This window comes from Nyctereutes procyonoides, unplaced genomic scaffold (assembly GCF_905146905.1).
Source record: "Nyctereutes procyonoides isolate TBG_1078 unplaced genomic scaffold, NYPRO_anot_genome, whole genome shotgun sequence".
In the NCBI taxonomy this organism is placed as follows: Eukaryota; Metazoa; Chordata; class Mammalia; order Carnivora; family Canidae; genus Nyctereutes; species Nyctereutes procyonoides.
The window spans coordinates 26,248,262-26,262,633 of record NW_026575139.1 but is presented as its reverse complement, the minus strand read 5'-3'; the positions used below and the strand labels follow the sequence as shown (position 1 = coordinate 26,262,633).

Genomic DNA, 14,372 nt, shown 5'->3' with positions numbered 1-14,372 from the left:
TAGGGCATACCTCACTTCTGTTCCCCTCCTAAAAAGGAAAGGACTTAAGGTCTACCTCTACCCCTCTCAGGAGGGGACTGTAGGTCCCTTAGTAGGGTGGTGGCCTATGGTGTGGAGAGGGAAGGGGCTCCATACCTGGTTCTTAATAACTGGGTGCTCTTTAGCATGCTGTTTCATTTCTCAGGAGTGTTGTTTTCATCTCGGGAGAGTTGTAATAGATTTATCCAAAACCAAATTGGTCTAGTTCTAACTTTCTTTGACCCTGTGAATGGGCCACCCATTTCTTGGCCTTAGTTTTCCTAAGAGTTCTATAATTGAGATTACATGGGATCCTGCTCAACTCCATTGCTGATAATTACTTGGGATGTGAGACAGCTGACTAAGGGAGGTTGGCTCTAGGGTGTGAGCCAGACCAGAGAGCCTCTGGATATCTAGGTACAGCATCCATACCCTCCTTGCCCCTCTTTCCCTCTGCAGTTTAGCTCATGAGCTGCGAGTGAGCTGCATGCAGAGGAAAAAGGTCCAGATTCAGAGCTCGGATCCCTCCGCTTTGGCAAGCGACCGATTTAACCTCATACTGGTGAGTGGGAGGGAGCTCCCTATGGGTGCCAGAGGTATAGCTTTTATCCCCTGACACTATGTGGCTTAATATTGGCTTTTATCAAGCCTAGCTATGTGGAAGCCAGTGCCATGAAAGCTTGTAGTGTCCTCTTGGCTTTACAGTCCTAGCATGTGCCTGGACTACCTGCTGGCAGGTGCTAAGCTGACAGGGCAAGGCATGCTGACCATTCTTACCCCCACTATAGCTCTGTCTATTAATCTGAGAGTCTGGGCCCACCACACACTGAGAACTATCACAAAGTAATTTTCCCTTGGGTATGTTGGGTACAAACTGAAAGGTACACAGTGGACCAAGGGCTTCTAATCTTTCCTATATTGGGGCATTATCTAGTGGCCAAATCTGAAGTTCCAGTGTCCTTCAGTAGCAACTATGTGTTAATTCCCTTGCTTGCTGGCTCTGACCTAAGTGGCTGGGGCCTGCAGGCCTGTACTCCTAGGCCTGCACATCCAGCACTCTGTTATCATGTCATTTATAGGGAGCAGAGTCTTACTGCTTTAGGTTAGACCTAGAGCTGGAAGCCAAGGCTAAAAGCCAGAGCCAACTGCTTGAATCCAGAGTTCAGAGAAATGTTGACAGAGGACCCAAATGTTGACAGAGAAATGTTGACAGAGGACCCAGAGTTCAGAGAAATGTTGACAGAGGACCCAAGTCTACTGAGTGAGACTAGAAGCTTGAGGCCACAGGAGACCATGACCTGCCCTGCAAACCCTGTCCTTCCTGGAGGCTGGGGGAAAGCTGAGGAGAATGAGAAGATACAAGATGGAAAGGCTCAGTCTGGTGAACTGCTGACAGGACTGGAATCTGAAGCCACAGAGCTGACCCTGGAGGTCTTGCCCCAGGAGAGTCCTTATATAAAGGGTATTCCAGGACCCACATTCTCTCCTGTGGCTCTTACTCCCCCATGGGTTTGGGAGTACAATTTACTTGAATCAGTAGAAAATTTTCTTGCAGTTCATTCCCCTCAGAAGCTCCTTCCCTGGGGTTCTTGAGTAAAACTGGGTGGGGATGCACGTGCTGGCTGCTTAGTGTGACCTAAGCTATCAGTCCTCATGCTTCATCTCACACAGGCCCTGCACTCCCACATACAGTTCTAGATGATTAGCTGGCTCTGTGGACCAGAGTGTTGGGAAGGGTGCTTTGCCACCAAAGATCAGTTTTTCAGATCTGATTCTAGTCACTGTAATGATTCTTCAGGAAATGTGCTTTCCAAGTAAACTTGAAAAGTGAATACATTTTCACCAGCATCCAAACTCAAGTATGTATAGTTATAAATATATATAAAACACATAAATATATAGGGTTTTTATTTTGAATTTTTAACCATGTTTTTTAAGTGAGAAAAAAAATAATTCATATCCCAGTGCAATTTTTTCTATTGTAAATATTTTTTCAGTGCAGTAGCTTTTTTTTTTTTTTTTTTTTTTAAATGGGGAGAAAAGCACCTGTAAAATAGGAATCCAGTTTTGGTGTTTGTTTTGTTTTTAAAGATTTTGTTTATTTATGAGAGATCTAGAGAAAGAGAGGCAGAGACATAGGCAGAGAAGCAGGTTCCATGCAGAGAGCCCGATGCAGACTCAATCCTGGGACTCCAGGATCACGCCCCGAGCCAAAGGCAGATGCTCAACTGCTGAGCCACTCAGGCGTCCCAGGAATCCAATTTTGTATCCTCCTTTTTCTCCTTCATAGGGGTATAATTAGCATTTTCCACATTATATGTACTGTTCATGATGGCTATATGTCACCATGTGGCTCATCTAAACATTTTGCATGGGTGGACCCTAGAACTCTTCCACACCCAGTTCTGAGTGGAGTCAACTGTGTGGACCTCAGACTTCTTGACGGTGCCCCCTCATTGCTGTTATCCCTGCTTCTGGATTGTGAGACCAGTACCTATCAGTCTTGCCCAGTGACAGCTGGGCTGAGTAGGGGCAAGTTACGTTACTTCTATGCTTCCTCTTGGGTGGGAGCGCTCACCAGGTAGAAGTGCACAGAGCGTGGAATCTGAAAGAGAGGCAGATGATCTTGGGCAGTTCGTCCGGCTCAGCCAGGGAGGTGACCTGCAGTCTCTTTTCCCCTCCAGGCAGATACCAACAGTGATCGACTCTTCACGGTGAATGACGTAAAAGTTGGAGGCTCCAAGTATGGCATCATCAGCCTGCGAGGCCTAAAGACCCCCTCACTCAAGGTGCATATGCATGAAAACCTGTACTTCACCAACCGGAAGGTATGTTGTCTTTCCCATTAATTAGCCTTGCCATTGCCTTTGATCCAGGGGCCCTGCTGTAGTTGGCCCAGTTCAGAGGAGAGGAGAGGAGAGAACTTTATGGAGAAGGTGGGGCTTGAGTACCTATCCTCCCAAGGGAGAATAGAGTCAGAGATCTTGAGAACCCATAGGGGAAGAAAAGGGCCTTGAGTGTTTTATCTTGGAAGGGAAATCCTGTCAACAATTGAGAGAAGGCGTGAAACTTCTTTAGGCTTGAAAGGTTTCTCTAACTGGTTGTGCAGACCTCCCCTCCAGGAGGATAGAGGTGATCCAAAGGAGCCCTTGCCAAGCACAAAGTTCCTGGGCAGTGGGCTGTGCTAGTTTGGGTGGACAGTTTTCTTGTGCATCAGTCACTCAGCCAGTCCATGGCCTATACAGAAGTTACATAAATTTAACACAGCCTCCTGTCCAGGGTGTGTTAATATTAAATTCCCCTGGGTGATGACTGTGTAAGAAGTGGCACCATTCTGTTCATTGGGAACATGGACCACAAGATGGACACAAGGTGAAAATGGTTTCTGAGTGAAGTGAGATACAGTATGCCTTTCAGAGTTAGGTTTGTTTCCAGCTATTGCAAAGAAGCCATCCCTACACCAGAGAGAGTAGCAGAATTCTCACTGTGAGGTCCATGCTGATGGCAGAGGACCAAAGTGTTAAGGGTTACTTCCTGTTCCTCTTCAGGCCCTGCATGGTGGAGCAGGGAACTTCCTGCTTGTTCCAGCCCCTCTAGGAGTGAGAGTGAAGAAAGAAATACCATGTCTGTATCCCCACTAGTTATTCCATAGGAAAGCATTTCTCTTTCTCCGTGAGCTGGCAGTCAAACCAATCTTTCCTTCTCACTGTGTTCTTCCTCACCAGGTGAACTCTGTGTGCTGGGCCTCACTGAATCACCTGGATTCCCACATTCTGTATCTTTTGTTAGAGGAAGAGGTTTGGTGGGCAGGCCATGGCCTAGTGTGGAGCTGGGCGTCTGTGGGGTTTGTGAGGCAGCATCTTAGTGGTCAGAAGTCTGCACCATTTTGTACACATGTCTCACCTTTGAGGAAAGAATAGTGCAGCTGAGTGGCAAACAGGATTGCTGTGGAGCACAGAGAAGTAGCGGGGTTCCCAGGGTGACATTTATGTCACTTTATGCCAGACACAGGGACAGGAAAGCCTTAGCAACAGGAACCCCATAGCCTCCTGAGGTGAAGGAGGAGGAGCTCAGAGCTGCAGTGGTTTGAGGGTGGGCTGGGCCTCTGGCAGTGGAGAGACCAAGGGCGGGCATCAGTAAAGCATCCTTCGACATTGGACCATGGGTGTGTGGACTCTCTGCCTAGGATCCCTGCCAGAGACAGCGCCTTTTTGTTGTTGTTTTTATTTGAGAGTGAGAATAAGAGCAAGAATGAGCATGAGCAGGGCAGGGTAAAGGGCAGAGGAAGAGGAAGAAGCAGACTCCCTGCTGAGCAGGGAGCCCAACAAGGGGCTAAGTCATTGATCCTTGGGATCATGACTTGAGCTGAAGGCAGATGCTTAAACTAGCTACCCAGGCACCCCCAGAGACAGCTTTCTTTAGAACACTCTCCATTCTAGTCTCTGCCATCTCAGAGAACAATCAGTACTCTTTTACTAAGAGTACAGGAGTACAGTGTTAGGCTGGTTGGACCCCTCCCTCTGGAATCCCTGGGGGCTGTTGATGATGGACAAGAAAACTGTCTGTCCTATGCTTCTGGGACTAGTATTGTTTGACCCAAAGCCACATGTTCATGAGTCTTATTTTTGATTCATTTTCATAATAAATGAATTCTTAAAACCCTGTAACCACTCATACCTAGTGCTTACTTCACGGGTTGTCACAGGGCTAACATTATAGTTAATGTCTATGAATGCACTTAGTACTGTGCTTGACACATCACATAGGTCCTCAACACATGATGGCTGAATCAGAACCTGTTGGGGGTTTTTGAATTTGTCCTATAGCACTCTATTTAAAAGCCTATGGTACATCAGAGCTCTGGTTATAAACTGTGCGGTTTGTAAATTGAAAATTTATGTGGCTTTCATGTGGTGGGATTCTGTAGGAGGATAAGACCATTTGTTACTGTGATGATGTTCCCAGAGGACAGAAGGGACCAGGTCTTAAAGGACAGAAAACAAGAACCTTGCTCTGATTTCTGATCTTAAAACAGGATGACATTTCGCCAGGTTTTCTCCTTATGCTAAGGAGAAGATAAAAATCCATGTAAGTGGGTTTATTTTTTTTTTTTAATTTTTATTTATTTATGATAGTCACACACAGAGAGAGAGAGGCAGAGACATAGGCAGAGGGAGAAGCAGGCTCCATGCACCGGGAGCCCGACGTGGGATTCGATCCCGGGTCTCCAGGATCGCGCCCTGGGCCAAAGGCAGGTGCTAAACGGCTGCACCACCCAGGGATCCCCATGTAAGTGGGTTTAAAGAGCGAGGTGTATAACTTTGTCATCCGCTTGCCCTCTGGTGGTCATTTCAGGTAATCTCCAGGCTTCTGTGCTCCTGCTGCTTCTGCTGAAGGTCATGGAACTTCTCCCTTTACCAAAATGTCAGTTTGTTGAGCCCAGTCCTCTGCATTTCCCCTACAGAATGGGGAAAAGTTAGGCTTGAAGCTGCCCTTCCTGGACTTTCCAACACCTGTGGCCTCTGAAGTGACCAAATCTGGTAATGGCCTCATTAGTATCACACCAAGTTTGGGGTAATCTAGATCTGAGTCCTGGTAACTAAAAGTGTACCTGGGTAGGGATCCCCTCCACACATCCTTGCCTTCCAAACCCAGAGGCAAAAGAGGTTTCTTTAGGAAAGACTTTGGCTGCCCAGCTGCGGGATTATCATTGATAGCTTCAGCAGTCTCCCTACTGGAAATACTTAACAAGGGCCTACTGCCCAAGGCAGCATGACATGCACACATGTCTGTATTCAGACAATCGGATTTTGCCTGACTGCTTTGCATGTGTTTTCAGTGAGGGTGTGTGTGTTTGTTCTACCAAAATCTATTAAACAGGTGCAATCCCTGTGCAAGTGCTAGAGAGGGCAGTGCAGCAGGTGTTCAGTCTCTGTGGGGCAGGTGGATGCTAGCAGGATGGAGAAATTGGGGTGGCCTTCCTGGAGGAGACAGCTTCCAGCAGAAGGAAGAGGCAGAGGGGAGCTTGACACATGGGACAGCGGTAAGTGGTCTGGTATCTGATGTCTCTGGCAAGGTGGGGCCCCTGCTGCTGGGATATTCTGGAGGATTGTGGTGCTGGAGGTGTACCTTAGGAGAGGTGGGCAGGGGTGGGACCTCAGGCAGAGGGCTGCTGCAGGACTGCGGGCAGGGAAGAGGGTGTGGTGGATGAGCAAGGGTGGAGGAGAGGCACAGGTTGGAGAGACTTAGGATCTAGGCCATGAAATATAGGTGATTAGAGAAAGTCCAAGCGGGGCCTGCTAGAAGGTGGTCATGGAGGCCACCACTGAGTGTGTCGTTACAAACGGTGCCACATGACCACAGGCAGGACTGGAAAGATCCACATGAGAAACAGAGTCTGTTGGAAACCTCAGGGAGGATATTTCACTGGGACGTTAGTGTCAGACCTAGGTTTCAGTGCTGAAGAGGGAAGGGAAGGCAAGGAAGTGGAAGAAACACAAACTCCTCTGAGGTGAAGGGAGAGGGAGCAGGGCAAAGACAATCCAATCTGATAGACACATGGGCAAGGCACAGATGGAGGTGGTTCAAAGAAAAGGAAACCCAAGTGACTGATCCGATGCATCAGCACACCCAGTTCTAGTCCAGGAAACTAAAATTAAAATGATATGTTCGTTTATAGCCATTCAGATGAGCATAAATCTTAAGTCTGATAACGCCCAGTTTTGGCAAATGGGGAAGACTGCTGGGGTAAGAAAATCATAAAACCCCTTTAGGATGAAGGTGCACATACCTTCCCACCCCACGGTCCCACACCAGATGTGGACACTGGAGCCTCTTTCCAGACTGCACGTCATGACCTCCATCCATGGGTCACAACATCATTTTGAAAGCATTCTTTTAATGCAGTAGACTAGAAAGTTATGAGTCTCATATTCAGTAAGGGTAAATATTTTATGAAACTTTTGTATGTAAGTGGCATGTAGCAGCATAAAACAAAACTCATACCATGGGTACAAGAAAACAATGCCTTAAAGCAGCCTCCCCCACATGGAGTACGAGACAGAGAAACAGGAGGGGGATGCTCATTCCAGCAGCAGAACAAAAAAACTCAAAACAGTGTAAGTGCCCATCAGCAGGAGATGAGTCAGATGAATTGTATGTTTGTTCAGAGATGTGCTCCACTGGGAAGGTGAAGAGACTGGAGCTACAAACATCAACACAGATGAATCTAGGAGACAGTGGAGATGGAACAGTTGTAGAAGATGCTCTGTGGAAAGAATAGAGCATGGCCCAGAACTCAGACCAGTTTTAGAATGTGATACTGGGTAGGGAGGAATTGGACTGGGGAGGGGTCAGGGAGACATTGAACTGTCTATGGCCTTTTTTTCCTTTAAAAAAACCCGAAAGTAGGGGCGCCTGGGTGGCTCAGTTGCTTAAACTTCTGCATTCGGCCCAAGTCATGATCTCAGGATCTTGGAATCAAGCCCCACATCAAGCTCCCTGCTCATTGGGGAGTCTGCCTCCCCCCCCTTGCTGTCCCCCCCCCCCCGCTTATGCGTGCTCGATCTCTGTCAAATATCTTTTTTTTAATCTGAAACTGAATATGGAACATGTAAATGTATTGACTCTGGCTCATGGTGTTAGTTTCTTGAAGGGTACTAATGCCCATTCTCTTCCCAAAGGACAGCCTTGTACTTGACTATCCTTAACAGCTTTTCCAGGCTCTGCCTCATGGGCATCGCAGAGACTCCAGGCTGTGCCACCCTGCTCCCAGCATCGCTGTTCGTCAGTAGTCATCCAGGTACCAGGTCCTTTCCCTTTGGATGAGGAGGTGCTCTGAGGGAGGTCTCAGTCCCCGCCTCCCAGGAGCTGCAGCCCATGATGGTGTATACCCCATGGAGAAGGCAGGGGCAGGAGGGCTGAGAACCACAGGCTGTGCAAGTCCAAGTCAGTCTGCAGAAGCACTTGTAGGAGAATTCTTTAAATCTGACCCAGGATTTGTATGTACATCTTTACCTACCCCTTCTTTGAGGTCAATTCAGCAGCCAGGAAAGTTAGTGTTTGTAACCAGTGCAGGAGATCAAAATATTTATTTGGGCTGCCCATACAGATCACACAGAAAAGCCTGGTGGATGCTGCTGGGGACGCTTGGATTCTATGTGCAGGAAGGCAGTCGGACTTCTTCCTGGCAGCATTCCAGGTGTTAAGTTTTCAGTCTCTCGGAGAATTAGGATCCATTAGACAAGGGCCAGGCCTCTTAAGAGTACAGGCCTTCATGCAGACCTGGCACGAATCCTGGCTCTCTACCCCTTACCAACTTGAACAGATTGCTTACCTTATGTGAAGAGAACACCTACCCCATCGGGTCATGTAGAGAATTAAGTGAGATGATGCATACTCAGCCTCGTGCCTGACGTTTCATCGTGCAGTAAGCATATGGCAGGAGTATGGGTTGCCACCATTTTTATAGATGGGGAAACTGAGGCATAGAGGTTCAGAACCTGCCTTACAGAACTGACCTGTGGTGTCATAAGTCAGGATAGTGGTTCCCTCTAGGGAAGAGTGTTATGAGTGTTATCAGAGTACTGGCATGTTCTGCTTAACCCGAGTGGTGGTTACACGGCTACATTTACTTATAACTCATTGCACTATATATTTGGGGGGTATGCCCTTTATTATTAATTAAAAGGCTTATTTTAAAAATGTTTTGCTTGAGGTCACACATCTAATAGTGTGATGTGGGATTAAAACCCTCTTATAAAGAAACACAACCCGGCCTCCCTGCTGGCAGTTAGTAGTTCCAACACTAATGCTGGGAAGTCAGGAAAGATTCATGTGCTCATTCTCAGAATGACCCATTTTGAGCCAGGTCCCCCAGCTGTGTCTCTTCCTTGTTACCATATAAAACCCAGAGTGGGCCAAGGTGTAGATCTCTGAGCATCCATTCCTGGAGGTTTCCCACATCAGTGGTCACCGGGCTGGCAGCACGGAGGGAAGGTCCCCTCAAAGCAGCCATCTTTTATATTCACCATTGCGCTCAGCAGGAGACCGGCCTGGCATGCTCTGCAGCTTCCGGATCCCTGGCGCCTGGTCCTGTGCATGGTCCCTGAACATTCAGGCAAACAACTGCTTCAGTACAGGTGAGCCACAGCTGCTCCCACAGGTCCCCAGAGGACAGACCTTCACAAACTTGAAACTCCTGTTTCAAGACCATGAGTGATATTTGCCTCTCTGCCCCATCTGTCTCTGTCAGGCTTGTCTCGGCGGGTCCTAGTGACCAACGTGGTGACGGGACACCGGCAGTCCTTTGGGACCAGCAGTGATGTCTTGGCCCAGCAGTTTGCCCTCATGGTTGGTTGTTTAGATGGGGGTGGGGGTGGACAATGTAGTTTCCCAAGGGTGGAAATTTTGCTGGATCGAAACTGGATTCCTCTGTGGCATCTGGTCACTTCTCATTTTTTGGGGGGAAAGGACATTAGAAAGGATTAGCAGGTTACTTGGTGATTATGTACTGGATGAAAATGGCTGATTTAGAAAGGCCTGGCTAAACTCGCTTTAAACAACTTCTATTTAGGGATCCCTGGGTGGCGCAGCGATTTAGCGCCTGTCTTTGGCCCAGGGCGTGATCCTGGAGACCCGGGATCGAATCCCACGTCGGGCTCCCGGTGCATGGAGCCTGCTTCTCCCTCTGCCTGTGTCTCTGCCTCTCTCTCTCTCTCTATCTGTGTGACTATCATAAATAAATAAAAATTAAAAAAAAAGAACTGTTAAACTTTAATAAAATAAACAACTTCTATTTAAATGAATTGTTAGCAGTTCTTGAGCACTTGGATTAGCCAGAAGGACAAAAAAAAAAATTTTTTTTAAAAGATTTATTTATTCATGACACAGAGAGAGAGAGAGAGAGGCAGAGACACAGGCAGAGGGAGAAGCAGGCTCCATGCAGGGAGCCTGGTCCCCAGGATCAGGCCCTGGGCTGAGCCACCCGGGCTGCCCGAAATTTTTTTTTTTTTTTTGAAATTTTTTAATGTATAAATTAAATCTCAATTCTGAACACTTAACTAGCTTCATACATAGTTTTCAAATTATATATTTTAAATTTTTTAAATCAAAATTCTAGTCAATACTACATTTCAGAGACTTATCCATTGAAAATGCCACCTTCTTTAAAAGTGTGGAGGAGGGAGTGTACCAAGCTCCTTTCTGCAGTAAGCACAGAGTGTGTCATTCAGGTTTCTTCAGCCGTCTGCCCCATTTGGGACTACAAGCCTTCCCTGCATCTCTGATCCCTCCTACTCCATTCTCCTCCCCCTGGCTTCTGACAAGGGACCTTGGTGGACATAAGCCACCATCACTTGAGCATCACAGAGTTTGAGGCCTAAGGGGCTAATGCAGCCAGCAGGGAGGATGCTGGAAGACACAAAGGGTCCGGTTCTTTTACCTTTTCATAAGGAACCCTTCCAGCTACACCGAGGCTCAAACCCTGGCCACACCATCGCCCACAACCTGTAACCTAGCGGCTAGGAGAGGGGAAACAAGGCAGGGGTTGTGTCTGGAGGGCACAACCCTCCCAGCCTTAAGAGGAGGTGGTACCAAACAGTCCCTCTTTCCATAGGCTCCTTTGCTGTTTAATGGCTGTCGTTCTGGGGAGATCTTTGCCATAGATCTACGTTGCCGAAATCAGGGCAAGGGCTGGAAGGCCACCCGCCTGTTCCATGACTCAGCAGTGACCTCTGTGCAAATCCTCCAAGAAGAGCAAAACCTGATGGCATCTGACATGGCAGGAACGGTAGGAGTTCCTGGCTCTTCAGAAAAGACCCTCTTGTTGGGGCACTTGGCTGGCTTATTCAGAGGAGCATGCAACTCTTGATCAAGCCCTAGGTTGGGTGCAGAGATTATATTAAAATAAAATCTTTTAAAAGATAAAGACTCTTCTGCCAGGTGGTAGCTGGGGAGAGACCAAGTTGAAGGGCAGCTGCTTTGCTGCCCACTGGGAGCCCAGCCTCGTCTAGACAAACACAAAACTGGTTTTGGTGCTTTTGAAACTTAGATTCCCCTAACTCTGAGAGGTGTTTGGAGACCACCTTGCCCTGCCTGGGTTCACTATCTAATGGCCTCTTGTGCTTTCCACAGATCAAGCTGTGGGACCTGAGGACCACTAAGTGTATAAGACAGTATGAAGGTCATGTGAACGAGTATGCCTACCTGCCCCTGCATGTGCACGAGGAAGAAGGAATTGTGGTAGCAGGTACCTGGGGAAGGGGAGCTCTTTCTGTCCCATCAGATAAAATAGCAGAGGGAGAAACTACTCCACATGAGAACTGAGTACATGGGACTGTGGACTGTTGGAGAGACTAGGTGGGACATAGAAGAGGATGTTATTGAGCAGCAGTTAAACACCCACCAGTTGGAACAGCCCTTTGTCCTCACATGAGTAGGAGAACATCACCTCAGTAACAGGCAAGCTACGTGCAACAAAACGCAGCAGCTTGGGAGGCCTGGGTGTTCACCTGGTCTGCATTCAGTGTGGCCCTTATCCCATCCTGTTCAACAGCATGGGTTTCCCTGTTCTTTGTGCTCACTTTCCAGCAGAGCATGCTGAGAAAAGAAGTTAAGGTCATTGTAACAGAACTGGTCCTAATCCCCTTGACACCATCCCTGAGGATCCGTATTGCAGAATAGAGCAGAAGTGTTGAGCCACTAAATTCCCTGGGAAGATGGGACACCTGGGTGGCTCAGGGGTTGGGCGTCCGCCTTTGGCTCAGGTCGTGCTCCAGGGGTCCTGGGATGGGGCCTGCTTCTCCCTCTGCCTGTGTCTCTGCCTCTTTCTGTGTGTGTCTCATAAATGAATAAATCGAAAATTTCTTTGAAGAGCTACAGGTTGATCACAGATTTTGCTGTTTCTGGGAGGACAGAATGCTCCGATATCATGAAAGTTCGGTGGTTTGGTTTGACACATGAAAGAAATAAGCCCTTGACATTAAGGAATATATTCTTAGTCTTGACATGTCCTCAGATGTGCAGATATGCCTACAGAATGTACTTATTCTCCATGAATCTTTTTTTGTGCCAAAGAAGCATCACTTTGTTAGAACTTTCTCAGGCTTGTTTACTACTCTCCACCCCCAGCAGCAGTTAGCTTCCTGTTTAAGCCTAGTTTCCATCCCAGAAGAGCTGCTGTGCTCTGAATAACAGGAAAGAGAGGAGCCCCGTGGAGAGGCAGGCATGGGTGGTGGACTAGTGCAGTCCTCTGCGAGCCCCACAGCCTGAGCCATGCCAAGGGAGTGCCGGTGGCCGCATGGCCTCTCCAGTGGCCAAGTCTGTGAGACCCTAAGACCTTCCTCAGAAGGTCTCCAGTAGCATGTCGGGGCTCCTGCAGACAATGGTTGTTTGGTGCCACGTTCCTCACAGCTGTGAGCCCTGAAGACTTAGCTGGTCTTAGGAACTGAGCCATTAAACCAGAAACAGCTCTGGTGACAGTTGTCGCCTGGTTTGTCCCCAGGATATTTTGAAGTGAAGAGATCTTCCTGGTTACTCTTTTACAAAGAGGAAATCTGTTGCTCCCCCTTGAATAGACCTTGATGCAAGAGAAGTAGAGCACCCACCTCTTAGGATGCCTGGTGCACCAGCCAAGGTGTCACACAGCCAGCCAGTGCATCCTGCGACTTGGAATACCTGTGACTAGTTGTGATTCTAGAGCACCAGACCTGCAACTTTGATTTTCAAGAAGTACATATCAGAAATCATTTCCATTTGGGTTTGTGTTTTGGCTCCTATGGAGTCCCGTCTAGTCTTAGGAATCATGAGAAGCTAGGTCCACGTCTATACAAGTGCTCCTGTGTGTTCTCTCACTAACCTGCCGTGTCTCTTCTCTCTCTCCCAGTGGGCCAGGACTGCTACACGAGAATCTGGAGCTTCCATGACGCCTGCCTGCTCAGAACCATACCCTCCCCACATCCTACCTCTAAGGCTGACATCCCCAGTGTGGCCTTCTCTTCTCGGCTCGGGGGCTTCCGGGGAGCCCCAGGGCTGCTCATGGCTGTCCAGCAGGACCTTTACTGTTTCTCCTACACCTAATTCCACAGGGTACAGCCTGGAGGGATGTGGATTTGACTTAAGAAGTAAGGAGAAGCTATACTTCTGCCACAGTTGCTGTTTCCAATGAGGGCATTTTAAGTAGACGCTCTGTGTACACAGATCCATCCATCCAGCTGTCAGGAAGTAGGTACTGTTTTATGTGGAGACACTTCAGTAAAGTTATTTCAGTTAAGTTGTGAGCTCAGAGAGCTCAAAAGTCCTTTTCATAAAAGGTACTTATTTCCTTGTTGAATTCCTTAGAATAGTCTGTGTCCCCCCCCCCCTTTTTTGTTTCCTTAAAAAATACTTTTTCTAAGGGCTAAAGATTGGCAGTAACTAAACTAAAACTGTTTCTTTTACCAAAAGCCCTTTCAAGAAGCCTAATGATGAGGTTGGGTGAGACTGTAGTGCAGTGAGTGCCTAGGTCCCAAAAAGATCTGCATGTGGACTGGAGAAAGCCAGCTGGGGAGACAGGGAGGGAGGTGGGGAAATCATTTCTCAGTCTCTAGAGGTAAAGATTGAAGGCTGGATTTTGCAGTCATTAAAAAGCCTTCTCAGACTCCTTCAACATCCACAGACCTCACTTTCTCCTTTTATCACCATCCATAGGCATTGGAAGGAAAGATGGATCTTTCTAGATGCTCGAGGTTTTAAACAGGTCCTAGCATACTTTGTGGAGGCACCTTCCAGAATGTTAAGTACAACAGCTCCTAAGTACAACAGCTCCTATTTCTATAATGGTGATTTAGAATGTCAGATTACAGGGCCCTGTCTCAAAGAAAATTGGCCTTGACTTTCTGTAATCTAGAAGCACTTTGAGATGTTTATACAGCGTTCAAGAGCCTTTCTACCAAACAATATAAACTAGAAAGAACTGTGTGTTGCATTGCTTCTGTTAACGATTCAGAAGATCATGATTGATGATTGTTCACTACAGCAGTGAAACCAGCTGCGAAACAGCTACTCAAATCTTGGGTGAGGGGTAATACAGACCAGCTGTAGTGGCTTTGCTAGAGAGCGTTAACCTTGGCCCCCAGACCCAGGCCCCTCTGCCTGCCCTGTGCACACCCCAAGAAGCTGACCTAGAAGGACAACAGCAGTGGACTCCCCGCCCCCCGCTGGGATGTGGTGGGCTGTGGCTATGTTCCTCCACCCAAGGCTGCAGCTCCTGTTGGAACTGCATCCTCTAGGTTCCAGGACCTTCTTTCCATTTGTCCCTTCAGATCTACTAGTAACTGCACCTCACTTGCTAGCCCAGGAATTTCGCCAATTAAACT

General features: G+C 47.8%; 1 protein-coding gene across 7 annotated transcripts in view; it reads left to right on the top strand.

Annotated features, from left to right (window-relative positions):
- Window positions 1-13,969, top strand: part of DCAF4 (DDB1 and CUL4 associated factor 4) — a 30,360-nt gene extending 16,391 nt beyond the window's left edge. For 5 of the 7 annotated variants that reach the window (XM_055304275.1, XM_055304273.1, XM_055304270.1 and 2 more), the window contains 9 exons: window positions 478-580; window positions 2,703-2,846; window positions 3,744-3,793; window positions 7,740-7,819; window positions 9,060-9,158; window positions 9,272-9,369; window positions 10,634-10,807; window positions 11,152-11,266; window positions 12,902-13,969. In XM_055304275.1, the coding sequence (XP_055160250.1) occupies window positions 478-580; window positions 2,703-2,846; window positions 3,744-3,793; window positions 7,740-7,819; window positions 9,060-9,158; window positions 9,272-9,369; window positions 10,634-10,807; window positions 11,152-11,266; window positions 12,902-13,095 (1,057 nt within the window). In that variant the 3' untranslated portion in view covers window positions 13,096-13,969. Of the gene's footprint in view, window positions 1-477; window positions 581-2,702; window positions 2,847-3,743; window positions 3,794-7,739; window positions 7,820-9,059; window positions 9,159-9,271; window positions 9,370-10,633; window positions 10,808-11,151; window positions 11,267-12,901 lie in introns of those variants that run through there. The other 2 variants (XM_055304271.1, XM_055304277.1) reach the window with 2 other exon arrangements.
- The last annotated feature ends 403 nt before the right edge of the window (window positions 13,970-14,372 follow it).